We start from the raw sequence: 17,276 nt of genomic DNA, 5'->3' as shown, positions 1-17,276 counted from the left end.
TGAATGGAAAAATTTAGCAAATTGTTTCAAATGCGGAGGAGGAAGAGTTTATTATCTCCCGTAGCATTTAGCAAAGTCCTAAATCACATTTTGGTAAGTGTACTCCTGTGTGCAATTGAACTGAGATGGGACTTAACCCCCATTACCTACAAGACTAACAAATACACCCAGTTAGGCATGCTCTTCTGCACTTGGAGGTGAGTAGCTAATTGGCTCCCAGACAGAAGGGGCAGAACTAAGCCATACTAAGTAAACTGTAGGAGCTCAGTTGAGGAAAGATTAGTCTCTCTGGCCCAGGGCAGGGTAACAGACAATGATAATCAGGGCAATGCAGGCTCCTGAAAGGGAAGGTCCGAAACAAATTTTTACAAGTACAAGACCACCACTTCAGTAGCCCAAGGGGACGAAAGAATTATCCAGATTAATTTGAACTTGTCCAGGATACTCTGGAAGGGGTTTGAACTTTGTGACTTGGCCAAAGGGTGGAGCCCCAGAAGAACTGGAGTCAGAGGCAGCCAGCCAGAGGCGCCCTCTAAGGGTAAGCGAGCGCAACTACACAGACAATATGATGTACAGCTAGATATTGCTCAGATGGAATTAAAGCTACAGATCTGGCTTTGTTGGTCCAAGTGCCCAAGACTAGAGCTGGCTAAAGAACGATAATTCCATTTTGCGGCACTTTCAAGGTTTGGTTTTGTTCCATACTGGAATGAAAACAAACCTTAAGTGTTTCTGTAAAACACAATTGCATCAAAATAGAACCGTGTCAAAACATCTGTTTTTGGAATGGACAGGTCAGGTTCTCATTTAGTTTCACTCTTTCTGGAGAGCCCACCCTGGACCTCAAAACCCTTCCCATTCAAAATGTAATCAGAACCGATGCACCTCTGCCAGCGGCTCTCAAACTTCAGTGCACTGCCACTCTCTTCTGAGAACAAAAATTTACACGACCCCAGGAGGAGGGACTGAAGCCTGAGTCCACCCCAGCCCTGATGCCTCAGGCGGGGGGGTGGAGGGGAATCCCAAGCCCCACCACCTCGGGGGGAAGTGGCAATGGCAAAGCCAAAGCCTTCAGCCTCAGGTGAGGGGGCCTGTAACCTAATCCCCATTACCCTCAGGCTCAGGCTTCGGCTCTGGGTCCCAGCAAGTCTACCACCAGCCCTGGTGACCCCATTAAAATGGGGTTGTGACCCACTTTGGGGTCCTGACTTGTAGTTTGAGAACAACTGTTCTCTGCAAAACTTTCAGCTTTGATAAGACAGCATACTTCAATGAAAAAAATCTTTTGTTCTGACTAGCTCTTCCCATGACAAAAAATACCCATATTCACATTTGAAAGCAAAGTGCTGGAGATTGCTAATCAAACTAACACGAGCCTTTCTCCAGTCTTTCCATTCGGTGGAACACATTGTTCCTTTACAACCTTCTAATGGATCCATCCACGCTCTCGACACCTCAATTCCCTATGGCTTGGTTAATACCTGTGGACGGCCGGAAAGCACTCTTCAACCATTAGCAGTCAACAGAGAACCACTTTATTACATAATTGGCCCAATCCTGCTCTCACTACAGTCATTAGGAGTTCTGTCCTTGACTTTAAAAGGAGGAGTAGGCCCAACGTGCAATACAAATGAGCAATGCCATAGAACAGTATCTGATTGCCTTTATCGCCTTCCAAAAAGGAGACCTCACCATACAGATACTGGTCTGGTTGCAGAAAGATTGGTAATTTTCTGTCCTGCAGAGAAGTACCAGGGAAGCCAATTCAAACCCAGTAGTGATGGTACAGAGATTGAGTTCATAAGAAGGCAGATACTACAAGGAAAGACAACACAGGGTAATGCAGAATCAGTAGGGAAAGGAAAAGAAATTATACTGAATCCTGCAAGTACATGTACAACTGAAGATCTCTACTATTTTACTTAATATGAAACTAAGAACTTGTTTTACAGTGAATACACATCTTCTGTCATACCACTAAGTCAAGTGAGAAAGGAACAGGGTCTCTTGTTATTATGAAGGAAATGCATATATTTAGTCCCTTTCAGTAGCCATATTTAGTTATTATCTTGCTGGAACAGGTCCAATTTTCTTTGTTAAATTCAATGAGCGCTAGCAGAGGACAAATTTCCCTTTAGGCCAAATCCCTGCACATGCCATTTATCTTGAACAGATAAGACCTTTAAAGACACACAGCATAACAAAGAATTTACAAGGCAGAAATGTATTCAAAAGAAAGTTCATTGAGGTCTGATGTCAATTTTATACAAGCTAGCTCCCTAAGAAAAAGAATATGATTGAAATAAACAAGAGGGGGGTGGGGGGAGAAGACATAATACAGATTAAGTGCCCAATGTGCCCTCAGTTATGCACATACAATCCCTTGAGGTCAGTGGGCCAAATTCATTGTTGGTGAAAGAGGGTGCAACTCTGCAGGTGTATTTGGTCCAATGGGACTACACAGATGTATTAGGGGGGCAGTTTGACCTGGAACATTTAGGATTTAGTCTTCATTGCTACATTTTAAAAAAAAAAAAAAAATCCACAAAATGTAATTTGAAAAACCAACAAAATCTTATGTTTTAGTCTTAAAGCATGTTATGGAAGAATAAGGTTTTGTACTTCAAACTATAACTTTATTGTTGAAAATAAGTTAACAGAAATTGATCATTTATAGTAAATATGCAACATATTAAGAACAGCCTAATACAGAACTGCATAACTACACTGTAATACGCAGCTACTGCCAAACCTCCATTGTGTTGTGCATGTAGGTGGTAGGGCAAAATATGGTCCTTAAAGTAACGAGACCTATTACTGTGATCCTTTTAATTTGTTCTGATTTAAACAAAAAAACAAACAAAAACAAAAACAAAAACAAAAACAGACATGAAAATGTGGAGTTTGCTTAAAAGTTCATTTATTTATACTGTAAGCCAAAGAATCTTAAACATAGAAATGCACTGCGATGCCTCCTTGGGAGCTATAAACAATTGGTGCACTTGTCAGATAAAAATATACAAGCATTTAAATGATACAGAAATTGATCATAATTATTTACACACATACACACGTGCACACGCACACCAAAAATGGTTTCCAGTTTCCACCTGTAAAGAACAGAAACTATAGCAAAGCTATCTAGCTCACTTTGCCAGGTGCAGTCAAATAGCCAAAAATCCCTCACATTATAAAATGGTGCAAACAAATGCCTCCCCCACTGGCAGTTCCTCACTGTATAATGTGTATTTTTATTCTGACACTTCCTTAAAAGGCTTAGGGCTGAAAGGAGGTGCTCAGCACCGCTCAGTGTCAGGCCCTTATTTGTATAACTTTAGCAAGTTCAAGTACAGCACAGCAAATTTAAAACCTGGAAATGAGCATTATAGCCCAGATCATGCCAACACTTAGGCACATGCTTCTTTTTATACACTCCGAGTAGTTCCACTGACTGCAATGGGGCTACTCACAGTGTGAAAAGTTTAAGCACATGCGTAAGTCTTTGCAGGATCACAGCCTGTGTTCAAATAACTAGCGCACAGTTCTTTAGGCTGTACGGTACCACACTGTTCTGAATACAGCAGATGAATTTTTCTTCATGAAATCTGGGTTACAAACACTCTGAATGTGCCAAAGAATGAATTTGTATTCATCTACAGATAAATATTTTGGTGTTCCCTCTTTTAGTGCTAATACGTTATGGTGTCATTGCTTAGTGTGGTACATGAAAAATGGTATTCTGTTTTGTTGCTTTTTTTTTAGTTACCAATACAATAATAGTACATATGAGGGGAGGAAAAAATATATAAATCCTACATAAGTATTTACATAGTTCCATTATTAAAATAAATGAGGCTAAATTACAAGTAATTAGCGATGCGTATGGAGTGTGATTAAAGTAAGCTTAATATTAAAACCAACTGCTGTTGAAATTAAGATAAATGTTTTTTGGAAGCAGTAGTAAAATATAAATTAATAATTCTAGTCAGCATGAAAAAACAAAATTATGTAACTTTAAAAAAAAAAAGGCTTTGGAGTTTTCAAATTACAGCTCAATTTTTTCAGAAAAATACCAAAAAAAAGGTACTTTTTCCTGCATAATCGCCTTCACATTACACTGAAAGCTATTTTCACGTTAAAATGTATACTTCATATACCTTATACAACAGTTAACATAATATTGTTCTTTATAAAAATATAGCACCTCCTGTAAACACTGTTTTAATCTCCAATAACTTTATAAGTAATAATGCTTTTTTCTGTTATTAACTATAGTATCTTATTGGATTCCTTCATTACAAATACGTTCCCATGGTTCCAAGTTCGCCTGAATCATAATGGACTGAATCATAAGCTACTAAGCGTCTGTGAGTTAGCAACTCTGCTGCTGTATATGAGAGGCATTGTTCTAAAATGCAGAGTTCCAAGTTCTGGGCAAGGCAACTTTTTCTCTACAAACTTCTGTGGCTTGTAGATACCACAGAGATGAGCAATTTAGAAATACTCTGAGGATGTCTAATCTAACCAAACATGACCTACAGACAGTCTGCTTTATTCTGATTTAGGAAATCAAGCTATTTTTTTTTAAGTGTCCACGACTGCCAACCCCAAAATGTTTAAAAATCATGAATCAAGCTCCCAGACAGCATGGGAGTATTTTAAATATCATGAAGCTTTTAAAATAATGCACTTTGGGTTCTTTTTATTTGTTTTCTAGCTTTTAAGTAGCTAGGGTGCACTCGGGTCACATTTTCAAGCTCTTCTCCACAACCACAAGAGGCAAAAACTTACGTTTCTTTTTAAATGAAAACTGAGATTCTGAAGAAAACATCTGACTCCAGGAGTTGGGGCTTGAAGAAAAATGCTAAATATTTCAAGCCTGCACTATATGGGTTTAAATGCCTTTCTGGTCCCCGTTAAGAGGGACAGCTGTAAGACTGGTCAGAATGATTGCTTCTGTCCATTGCTAGTTAAGGTACTTTGATCTCTTACACAGTAAGAGCATAAGATAATGTGAGGATGAGAGCCAGAAATGAGCAAATTGTGTGCGTGGGGGGGAAGGGGGCTGAGGGTCCTATTAGGCCTTGTGTCAAAGAACTGATCTTTTGTCTGTTGTGTCTCTTCTGAAGACTAGTCCAGCCCTGGGGCGAAATCATTGACTTTAGTGGGGCCAGGACTTCAAGTTTGGTATTCTGGGCTCTTCCATTTCACTCTACTCGGACACTTCCCTAGTGCTGCTCTGTGTCATGCCATGCCATTCTCTCAGTGTGCCTACGGAGGTGTCACATATGTTTTCAAACCCCATTCATTTGTAAAAGGTTTCCACAGGCACTTACTGCTGCGTACAGCCTGCCTGTTTGACAGCCTTAGCGGCCAGCAAACCTCAGTCAAGGGACAGGGAGAAGGGGTGGTCAGGGAAAACAGGTGGTTGGATGGGGTAGGGGTCCCGGGGGGGGGGCAGTCAGGAATGAGAGGAGGAGGAGAGGTTGGATGAGGCGGCAGGGGGTCCGGGGGCGGTCAGGGAGACAGAGAGCTGGGGGGGTGGTGGTGGTGGATGGGGCAAGGGTCCCGGGGAGCCGTCAGGGAACGGGGCAGTTGAATGGGGCAGGAATCCTGGGGGGGCCGTGAGGGGGCGAGAAGGGGGGGGTCGGGGGCCGTGTCATACCTAGCTGTTTGGGGAGGCACAGCCTCCCCTAACCAGCCCTCCATACAATTTCAGAAACCCGATGCGGCCCTCAGGCCAAAAAGTTTGCCCGCCCCTGTTCTAAACTCTAATGACAGTGACATGCCCCTAGCACACACCAGCCACGCAAGGTAAGTATGTATGCCTGGAAAGCCACTGGGATTACATGCATATTATAATGCAGTCGAAAGCAACTTTTTCATTACAGAATAGTTTCCCCTCAACACCTTGCATACTAGACATAAAAGACAGTTCCAAGTGATGGCTGATTTTTCTGCTGAACAGGTAAGGTAAGCCAGTCTATTCAGTTGCCTTCCACATGCTGAACAATATAACCTTTCAACGGCATACATCCCTCAAGATTTTCACTTACAAAGTGTCTTTTAAAATTTCCTAAGTTTCAGGTTTCCTACAGCTTCTGCTGAGCATCTTTTAACTACTGCAAGTTTTAATGAGCTGTGTAACACTGTCTGTAACCTTCAGTCTAACTACTTACAACATGAACATGCTTTTGAAATCTAACCTAAATTAAATATTTTTAACTAAAACAAACATCAAAGCTATCTTGTATCCCATTTCACTTTGAGACTATTAGTTAAAATCCTGGCAGAGATGCTGAACTTCAAGGGATGAAAGTGCCAAGCAGAGATGTGGAGATTTTTTTCTTTTTAATGTCGAAGAACAAGTGGATTTTTGGCATATTGGAAAAAGCAGTCAGAGACAACAATCTCTGTCTCTCAGTAACGCTGTGCTGGAAGAAAGGTTTTCAGTGGTACGGAATTATTCCCAAGCAGTAAGTAGTAATTAAAGAAGGTTAATGGGGAAAACAGTTCAATAGTACATGTTTTCCTACAGTTCATTCACAGTGTTCTTGGCCTGTTTTTAACACAATTAAAACCAAGAAAAAGGTAATGTATTTAAAATGGGAAGAAAAAAAGACCAAAACCATGTTCCCACAGAGAGCGGAATTTAAAACAGACACTTGAAATCTAGGTACTTTCAGCAAGTGAGTTAACACTAGTTTCGAGTCCTGTACTTATCTCTACATCCCTCTCCCAATATTTGTGCATATGTTCTTCTTAGTGGCTTTAATGGGTCTCCCTCCTGTTGCGGTGTGAAAGGCCCACACAAAACAGGGAAAGTAGGCCAGGGAACAATGATACTCACTAGACACAAAATGCTGTCAAATACACAAAGTAAACAAACAGACCCCCCCCCCACTTCAGTGATTTCTAAGCAGATGGTTTCCCTTTAATACAGTCATGTTTAACTAAGCCTGTCATGATGGTTTGAGCATCTATTTTTAAGTCAGTGATGCTGTCAATTTAAATCTAGACCCAAATTTAAATCTTGTGGGATGAAAAAAAAATTTTTTTTATAAAATATAATACAGATGTTTCCACAACTGAATAACACCTCCAATTAAAATAGTTGTTTTTAAACACACAAACATTCCCCTGAAGTGTTTAAACTTAAACATGACAGAACTAAAAACAAACTCATTCTAGGGACGGTCAAACCATTGATTCTTCTTGTTCAAAGGGAGAGAAATGCAGGAAGTGAACAAAGAGCATAAGAAGTGGCAGTCTGAATGGATTTTAAAATTCCATTTTAATAATTTAAAGAGTTATTAATAAAACAGGGAAATTCATGAATTCCAAGGCCAGAAGGGACAACTGTGGAAATCTTGTCAGACCTCCTGTATTACACAGGCCATAGAACTTCTCCAAAATAATTCCTAGAGCAGATCTTTCAGAAAAAACACCCAATCTTGATTTAAAAGTGGTCAGTAATGGAGAATCCACCATGATCGTTTGTGAACTGTTCCAATTTAGATAATTTTTGTTAACAACATGAATTTTAAACTGACGGTGCCCCTTTAATTTATCTGCCTCAAATGATTTGGCTACAAGGATGAAAAAATTACCATATAAAGTATAGCTATGTTTAGTATCTGTAGTTGGCTCCCACGTGAACAATGACACGATTTTCATAAACCTTCTTCATCGTTTTTTCAATCTGCTTCAGAAAAACTTGTGGAATTCGCCCACATAAAGTGTGTACAGTATCCAGAAACTTAGACTGAAGTGGGTAGTACAAGGACTGGAAGAGATTGTCTTCAAAGGGAAACTGAAGCGGGAGGAGAGCAGAGAAGAAAAACGATTATTTTCAGTAGCTATAAATGACATTTGAAAAGTTTAAAACCACTTTTAGTTGCGAGATGTAACACAGATATTCACAGGGAGCTAAATGTCCTCAACGGCCACAGGGCCACTATTCAACCCATAAAAAGGAGCAGGAATAGGCCCTATAGAAATTGGCACTGGCTTGCTCCTGAGTCGCCACTGACTTCCAATGTATTGAAACCACTTGTCAATCCATTTAAGACTACTGACTTTCAGAAAGCTCTGCCGAGCCACGTTGTCTGGCACAGCCAGCTTCACCGAAACCGCATGTTTAAAGCCCAGGCTAGGGGGTAAGTGTAATTCAGTTGGAGCCAGGCATGTTCTTGGAGTTTACACTTATGCTCACTGATAGAGATTTTCTTCCACAGTGTTGTCTGAAGCAGCTCTATGCCAATCCTTGAGGTACTACAGAACACTATGTATAAACAGCTCCTTTACTCAGAGGTGGAAGGATAGGCTGTTGTAAAGATCCCCAACTGGAGTCAGCAGCTGAGACTGAACCAGGGACTTCAGCCCTGAAAGCACAAGCCTATGCCACTTGAGCTATAAGTAACTTCATTAATTGGCTGCAGTAGCAGGCTGTTATCCTGTATGCAGACCTGTCGCTACATGAGACCATGACACATGTAGGCAGCCTGCTAAGTAGCACAAAGGCAGAGTAACTGAAGATATTTTGCTGGGCTTATGCTACTTATACACAGGTTCTATTAACAAAAAAAGGGAGAGAACTAAATCCAGCATCTCAAGAAGAAACAAAAGGAACCCCTGAAACACTTAACAAAAAAACCAGCACAGAGTCTGAAGTTAGAATTCCATCCCACAAAATGGAAACATGGGACCAATTCTACAAGGTGCTGAGCACCCTGCACTCCCCTGGGAGGTGAAGAGTATTTGAGGGTCCTCAGCCCTGTCAGGATCAGGCTCCATATAACAGTTGTGCAGTCACAGTTATAACACCGTAGTTAAGGATGTAAGATCGAGTTCATTCAAATCCCTGTTTCCATTAATACACTACAGAAGCAGTTTACCAGGCCTTAGGATTTGAAGTTTGTTTTAACATTGAGGAGGATGGTTTCAACCATCCCTTGTACACACACACTGTGAGGTGGAAGAGTCCAACACAGAGTGTTTTGTGAACACTGTGTATACACACAGTACCCTTTTCCTCAGACTTGGGCTATTCAGGCCATTGAGGGCTCTGCCATAACATCTTGCACTGCTTTGTATCAAATAAAAAAAATACCAAAGAGGAGAACACTTACATCACGTATCACTTCATATAGTGCCTTAAAAGTAGGCTGCTTGTCATCATGGTAGACGCCTCTATTACCATGAAGAACAGATATGCCTTCCTCTTCTGCGCCTTTACAGTTACTCCCATACATACAGTGATCGGGCCGGTAATTCCACTGACAGGGAAACACATAGAGACTCTCTGGCAATATCAATGAGAGAGAGAAAGAGAGAGACATTGAACTAAACAATTACCGCAAGTTAATCACATTGCTAAGAAAATGGTGGGGTTGTCAGTCAGGAAGATTTTCGGTCATTTTGTTGGTAGTGACTCAGGGTAACAGCCTAGAATTCTAACCGGGTTTTCTTCAGGGGATGACTGTGTGTAAGTCCCATCACTGTTGGGTTGGGGATTGTTACAATAGGAGACTTGGCCCATAGCAAAACTGGGAGGAAAGAGAAACTGGAGACAGAAAAAAAAAGGCGGGGGGGAGGAAGGGTGCTTTTCAGAGCTACAAATGACAGAACAAGGCCTAGATCCTACACAATGTGTAGCTCCCTCGTCCAGCATCCTCTCTAGTTGTGTCTGTGTAATTGCAAGGCCATGGAATGAGAGGGAGGCAGCGCAAGTCACCATCACCTGCATCAGATCTGTAGTGGTTGGCTAAATTTTGACTTCTATTAGAGCCAGTGGGACAAAGCTTTTAAACAATATCCATGCTTACCACTGAAACTCTCATTTAGGCTGTTGACATGCCAAGCCAAAGGATGACAATTTGTTGTACAATGGATTCCCAGAGCATGCGATGAGATAATTTATTCACAAATGCTGCCATGGGAATCTGTTGGTCACTAACATACAAAGCCACCATACACACACTGAAATACAATCCCCGTTTCAAAGCCCTTCTGTCTGTTACGTCTACAGTTCCAGATTAATTCCAAAAGCAAATTAATTACTTGCAAAGTGCCTTATGAACGGGCTCCTCCTGCTATTCCTCTTCTCTTAATTTACTCTGTACATTCCCAGCATCTGCAGCACGCTACGATAAATCATGACAAGTCCTGTGGGTCATCTCCCAGCCAGGGAGTAGAGCTGTACTGGTCCCCGCTCCATGACGGCAGAATCACGGCTGTACCGTAAGCACCAAAGACTGAATACTTCATTTGGCCTTTCCTGGGGCTCCACTCATCCTGCCCAGTACAGCTGTGACTGGTCCTCAGGTGAGTTCCTAAGAGGGCAGAGGGAAAAGCAGGAGCGCTTTTCCCCTTCACCACACCCAATGAAGGAGGTGGTCGCAACGGCCCTTTTCCGAGCTCATTCTGGTCAGCCTGACATTTCTCATGCTTCGCTCCAGCCAAACGCTCAGTGCTAGAATCAGTGGAAGGGGAAGCTGCACGGGCCTGATCCAAATCCAATGAATGTCAATAAGAGCTCCAATTGGCTCCAATGAGCTGTAGATCGAGGCCTCTATCAGCAAGATGCCAGCACTCAGCGTTTGCACAAGCACAGCTCCTCCCCAGGCCCTTAATTCTGAACAAGGGCACCACGTCGCTTATCAGTTTTCACATGTGGTGCTCGCCCATTCTCCTCTCCCCCACCACTCAGCTATGCTAGCGCTCAACTTTTGCTGTCACAATGAGGTGCTGATTCTAGTCACTCCTTCAAGTCTATTAATATCAGGGATGCCTTGGGGATTTTGTACTGCAAGGACTATTTGACTGGATTCTGACTGTTTCTTTTGCATGGCTGGGTTATTTCAGGGGACAGAGGTTATACTTTCCCAGGTAAAATTGCGAGGTATATGCCTGGCTAATTCATTGGAAAAGCTGCAGTGGGCTGGCGTAGATAAATTAATTGTCCTTCTCGAATGTCTGAGATTTTGAATTGATAGCTCTTTACAATAGGGCTTTCTAAACTGGCATGGGAAGGAAAGTTTTGTTGTTTGTTCTGAAAATACTTGAGATACTAAATAGTTCCTAGGAGCGTATTTATCAGATGTGAGGAAAAGACAAGGCCTATGGAATGAAGAAGGATATTCACATGTGGTGCTAATCAGGAGTTTGCTAGTCTCAGAATTCAAGTGGTTTCTCATTTTTCTCTCCCACTTTAAATGATCATCGTGAATTTGAAGTAGATGCGTCGTCTTCTTTCCTTCCCCAGGTACTGCAGCACAAGGCCATATTGCCCAGGTATCTTGGGATGTCTGCCTCTTTTTGGAAACTATTATAACCTTTAATAATGAGTACACAGTTTTTGGACTGCGCCACATTAGCATTTTCCTAGGATTATGAGGTTATTACTTGTTGCAACCAAAAGACTAATTTAGGGCATCTGTCTGCATTAAATAGCTGTTGTTGTAACAGTTGTTTTATTGCTTTGCATTTCTCCTGCCTCAATTTTTTGATTTTTGTCTGGATTTTATTATAGCCCTTGTCACTTGACTGAAGATTTGAACAGAGAGGCAAAAAGGAACAGAATAATGGTACCTCCATGTTTATGCTGTGCTCAAGATCATGCTAGGGCAAAAGGGGAAAGCGAAAGCAGATCAGAGTGGATACTGGCATATCAGCATGATGGTACAGGTCCCGGACAAAGGTCCCAACTTTTCCGAGCAAGCAGGGGCCGTACCACAGAACTTCGGACTAAGTTTTCAAAAGTGGTAGTGATTTCAGAAAAGTCTGAGTCTTTCAACTACCTGAAGGGGGGTTCCAAAGAGAATGGATCTAGACTGTTCTCAGTGGTAGCTGATGACGGAACAATGAGTAATGGTCTCAAGTTGCAGTGGGGGAGGTTTAGGTTGGATATTAGGAAAAACTTTTTCGCTAGGAGGGTAGTCAAACACTGGAATGCGTTACCTAGGGAGGTGGTGCATATTTTTAAGGTCAGGCTTGACAAAGCCCTGGCTGGGATGATTTAGTTGGGGATTGGTCTTGCTTTGAGCAGGGCGTTGGACTAGATGACCTCCTGAGGTCCCTTCCAACCCTGATATTCTATGATTCTATGAGTCCAACTTGAGGCCCTTTCAAGGGGCCTGATTTTCACAGGTGGGTGCTTAGCACTTTCTGAAAATGAGACCCCTTTCAAATTGAGGCACCCAAAATCACTAGGCGCTTGAAAACATACACCTATGTGACTATGACCTGAATTCAGGAGGAACTATGTGAAAAGCCAAAAATAGAGCAAGTTGTTTCAAAAGACCCTGTACAAAGCTGGTGGGCATAAGTCAGATCCAAACCAAAAAAAACGTACTTGTGTTCATGGCCCACATTTGTAGGTCACACTGCCCCTCTGCTTGCTCTTATCCACTCTCTCGGGCAGGTGTGGTATCTAACATGCTCTCTGACAACAAAAGTTCTTGTAGGATTTTCATATCCTTCCTGTTCACAGGCCCAGAGCAGGCAGGAAAAAGGGAGAGCAGAAAACGCAACACAGCTGGGAGTGCAAACGATCCAAACATCCTGAGGTCACCGGGATGGGTAACTCAGCTGAAGAGCTGGAACGTTGTCTCATTGGAAGGTCTGGCTTTATAGAACAGGTTTAGGAAGGGGAGAGATTTTTCAAGGGGGGGGGGGAAGGAGTTTTAAAATATTTTTTTCAGAGCAGAGTCAGTGTTGCATCTGTTGGCTTTGACATTGTCACCCCTTTAATAAATATTGGGGTTGAGCCAAATGTCAGAAAATAGATATGGATTTGGACAAAGATGAGTAATTTCAGGTTCAGACAAATATCCGTGCATATGAAGACAAACATGTTGCTTAGCTGGGCTCTAATGCAGCAAAGCAAGTAAGTACATGCCTGACTAACTTCAGCCCAGGATTCAGCCTGCAGTTAGTACCATGCCTAGAAAACTCTTCTAAACTTTCCAGTTTAGAGAATATAGTTGGGCATCTGCACTGGAAGTAGGCCCCAGTCCCAACAACACTTATGCCCATAGTAGTCCCAGTGGGTATAAATCCCATTGCAGTCTAAGGACCTCAGGTTTATTCATTTCAGGCCAGAATTCAATCTCATGTATATTTTTCAATCATAACAATCCCATTTTTGGATTATACAAGGTCTAGCCATTCTCTTGTTACAGACAAGCATGAGACTAATAGGAATCATTACATACCTGGGTTAAAGTAAAAAATAATATTTAGCAAGTCCTGGTCTCCCCATGTAATGTAATTTTTGTACTTTTGGTATAATGGGTACAACATTTCCTCCCACATCAGGCCTGTTGGTATCATGCTGTTCTACAAGGCAGAAAGTAATCAGAGGAAGCGGGTTAATGTTTTACCAAACAACAGGGTAATAAAGTCATAGTTTAATGCCCATGCCCACATATGCAGAACTCTCCCAAACCCTCCTGTACCCAGAGGAGAGGAGGAGCACTGTGAGGAAGTGTTAGGCCTGGCTAGGAGTGGAGTGGCAGGACTCACTGAAGGGTGGGCTGTGCTCTTGTCTTACTCAGCTGAACAGGGAAGCAGGACCACTTGGGTCTCAGACTGGCATGGTGCGCAGCCCCTGCTCTCCAGATACTTGCCATTGAGAGCAATTGGCCAGGGAGCTGGTGAAGAAGAGCAGGAGTGGGTACAGCATTAGCTCCTGCCTTCCTACTCACTGGCCAAAGTAGGGACCAGGTGCAAGTTGGGGGATGTATGCTGCACCTTCCCAAGGGCTATGGTAACTTTTACTTCAGGGAAGAAGAGGGATCATAACTTTGGAGGCACAATTCTTTCCTGGGGCTGCCCCTAAGGTGACATAGCTATGCACTGATCCTTACTCAGGGCTGACCTGAAAGGCTCAATCTAGCCTGGGTAAGGGTATCAGGACCAGATCCTTTTGGCAAGGTCGTGGAACATTTCTTCACATTGCTGGGCACTTACTCACAAGAGTAGTTAATCCAAGGAACAAGTGCTCACCAAGGTAAATAAAAGGTTCCACAACCAAGGCCCTTTGACATGGAAAGGACAAAGCCAATTTGAAAATCATTCTCTTCATTTCCACCAGTATCTCCATTGACATCCACTCGTAATTTGCAGGGGTGTCAGGGAGCTCAAGAGCAAGCCTCATTCAATATAAATAAAACAGATTATTCCCTATGTTATTCATACCACCTTGTATATTACCAGTGAGAGGTATTTTTTAAAGTCCAGAATACTCAGCACTACCGATCCTTGGGTTTCTTTTTCCATGCATCTCAGATGGGAGAGCAGGGCAACAAATGCCATCAGCTTTCCTTTTGCTTTTAGGCTGTTGCACTTTTAGGGTTTTAAAACTCTGGCTTTTGGGGAAATGTTTATTTGTTAAATATAATCACTCACTGTTTTTTTTGCTTTTGTTTTTGTTTTTTTTAAAATATCAGGAAATCTTTCTACTAGTTTTTCTAAAAGCTTGGTTCTGACAGTTTGTCCAGCATCCTTTTTCAATTCTATACAGTACAAGTTGTTTTATGCAAGCACATGTATCCCTAAAAGTTTACTTTAAAAAAAGAAAGTAAATTTCTACAGCAGTGTTTCACCTTGAACGGTGTGTTTCTTATCCGGGTTAAATTCATCAGCATGACTCCGGAATTGACTCCAGTTGTTCCATAGTAAGGGTGGCGAGCAAATCGACTATACCAACCAATCTTTGGTATTTCATGCTCTGGGGCCATAGCAGCCAACTGTGTGGAGTTGAACTCTTTCAGAAAGCTCCAAATGTCATCAATGGGCCTCAGGAAGAGAACGTCAGTGTCCACGTAGAGAAGAGAATCCACATCCTTTAAAATCACCTTTGGAGGTTGTGGGATGGGGAAATGAGGGAAGATGGAAAAGGAGACCAGACAGACAGAAAAAGGAAATCGATTACTGCTCAGGAATTACTTGTATTTTAAATTATGCATTCATGCAAACGACAGAGTTATCAACTGACATCACCAACTGTTGTGGGAGTCACAAACAGTAGGTAGATTTAAAAAAGAAAAAGAAAAAAAAAAAGCAACCAGCATTGCAAAATAGCTAGAGCAAAGTGCAAAAATCAAGGGCTATTCTTTACACAAAACAATAATCAGCTTAGTGTCATAACAACCTGAGATCTAACTCCCATATGAAATAAAACTTGTATTTTACTAACAAAACACCTACCTTCTGTACTAGTATAGTGTTGCTAGTTTTTTCAAAGACTAGGAAGTTGTGCGATTACTGCAGAATGTGGGTATGTAATTTAGGCATTGATATGGCAATGTTTTGGAAAGTAATTATAAAAAAACCCAACATTTTACAACTATACACACACACACACACACAAATATATATATAGCCACAATATGCACCAGGGTCTCTTGGCATGAGACCCTTCCATGGTCTAGCCCAAGGGAGGGCAAACTTTTTGGCCTGAGGGCCGCATCGGGTTTTGGAAATTGTATGGAGGGCCAGTTAGGGGAGGGGGTAATGGCCTGGCCCCCACCTCCTAGCACCTCCCCATCCCCCGGGGACCCCTGCCTCATCCAACCCCCCCTGTTCCCTGATGACCCCCCCCCGGGACCCCTGCCCCATTCACACACCCCCGACCGCCCCCAGGCCCCCGCCCCAACTGCCCCATCCAACCCCTCCTCCCATTCCTGACTGCCCCATCTAACCACCCCTTCTCCCTGCCCCCTGACGGCCCCATCCAACCCCCCCCATTCCTGACTGCCCCCCCCCGGGACCCCTGCCCCAATTCAACCCCCTGTTCCCGCCCCGACCCCTATCCACACCCCTGCCCTTTGACCACCACCCTGAACTCCCCTGCCCTCTATCCAACCCCCCCGCTCCATGCCCCCTTACCGCACTGCCTGGAGCACCGGTGGCTGGCGGCCCTACAGCCGCGCCGCCTGTCTGGAGCCGGGCCACGCCGCCGCCACGCAGCGCAGAGCACCGGGTCAGGCCGGGCTCTGCAGCTGCGCTGCCCCAAGAGCTCACAGCCCCGCCGCCCAGAGCATGGCGCCAGCAGCAAGGTGAGGCTGCGAGGGAGGGGCCGGGGACAGCCTCCCCAGCCAGGAGCTCAGGGGCTGGGCAGGAGGGTCCCGCGGGCCGTAGTTTGCCCAACTCTGGTCTAGCCAGACAGCCAAACCTAGATCCCAGGTTGGCTAGCATGGACCTCCTCCTCCCCAATGAATCAGGGGGGGCACCATGTTCTAATGCAGCAGAAAAGAAAATGTAAGGTAGTTGATAACAGAACAGTTTCCCCTCTCCTTTTGATCTTGTGTTTCCTTGCTCCCGGCCATGGCTACTTTTCCTGTTACAGCTCTCTGCCCCCTCACTGAGTAAATTACATTCACTTATTGACATGAATTAAAGCCATATGTTTCCGTGCAGTTTAATTTAAAAACGTTAACTGTGGATCACCTGCACTGAAGTGTTTTTAATTCCTTGCTTTTTAGGAAACTATGCCGCCAGCCAAATAAAAGAAGTCTTAAAAAGGAGGTTGTGGGCCATAGTCTCATCTCAGTTACCACAGTGTAAGTCAGGCAATACTGCAGTTAATTCAGTTACACCAGTGTAAAACTGCTCTATGGGAGAGTAGAATCAGGCCCATCATATCTAGTTTATTCTTGCTTGCAATATGCCCCCTGGTGGAAATCCAGTAACTTATACATTCATTGATAATTTTAGCAGGGAGATAATACGGAACTTTAAAGGTGTGAAAATTCCCTTGACCTTCACAGAGACATGCAGATATTCATTATACTGTTTGCTAAACAGCAAACGCTATTAGTTAAAGCTGAAAATCAGTTACAATTATAACCTTCCCATGCCTCCCCATTTTTATTTGCTAAAACGGTCCAAAAAGCTGAAGGGCTGACATTTACTAGCCTGAGTCTCACCCAAAAGTTTTGTTTGTTTGGCACTTCTGTTCAGTCATTGATTGCAGTCAGGTTGGGGAAGGAAACAAACAATCCCTAGTCCAATTGCAAAGACAAAGCATCCACATTTCCCTCCTTACTCAGGTAACTCAAAAACCAGTTGAACTTGTAAACGGTGCTCGCTGAGGTGTACCCCGTCCCCTCGCCTTGCAACCATGTATGGGATAAACTGGGTTATTAATATTGAAGTGATAAGTGACAGAAAAAACACTTCTGAGCATGCTCAATAGGCTCCTGTTAACACTGGACCGAATCCTTGAATGCCAACCTCAATGCGATTTTGTCCTGGCTCAAGGCTTCAGC

At 43.0% G+C, this 17,276-nt stretch overlaps 1 protein-coding gene across 2 annotated transcripts in view; it reads right to left on the bottom strand.

Annotated features, from left to right (window-relative positions):
• Positions 1 to 2,898: 2,898 nt before the first annotated feature.
• GXYLT2 (glucoside xylosyltransferase 2) overlaps positions 2,899 to 17,276 on the bottom strand; it is a 29,967-nt gene continuing 15,589 nt past the window's right edge. Inside the window, exons 4-8 of one of the 2 annotated variants that reach the window (XM_073351126.2) lie at positions 14,610 to 14,861; positions 13,218 to 13,341; positions 9,132 to 9,304; positions 7,611 to 7,813; positions 2,899 to 6,434 (exon numbers count right to left, since the gene is read on the bottom strand). In XM_073351126.2, coding sequence (XP_073207227.1) covers positions 7,631 to 7,813; positions 9,132 to 9,304; positions 13,218 to 13,341; positions 14,610 to 14,861 — 732 coding nt within the window. In that variant the 3' untranslated portion in view covers positions 2,899 to 6,434; positions 7,611 to 7,630. Of the gene's footprint in view, positions 7,814 to 9,131; positions 9,305 to 13,217; positions 13,342 to 14,609; positions 14,862 to 17,276 lie in introns of both variants that reach the window. The other variant, XM_073351125.2, reaches the window with a different exon arrangement.

This window comes from Lepidochelys kempii, chromosome 7, assembly GCF_965140285.1.
Source record: "Lepidochelys kempii isolate rLepKem1 chromosome 7, rLepKem1.hap1, whole genome shotgun sequence".
NCBI lineage: Eukaryota > Metazoa > Chordata > Testudines > Cheloniidae > Lepidochelys > Lepidochelys kempii.
This window is presented reverse-complemented; position numbering and strand designations above follow the sequence as displayed.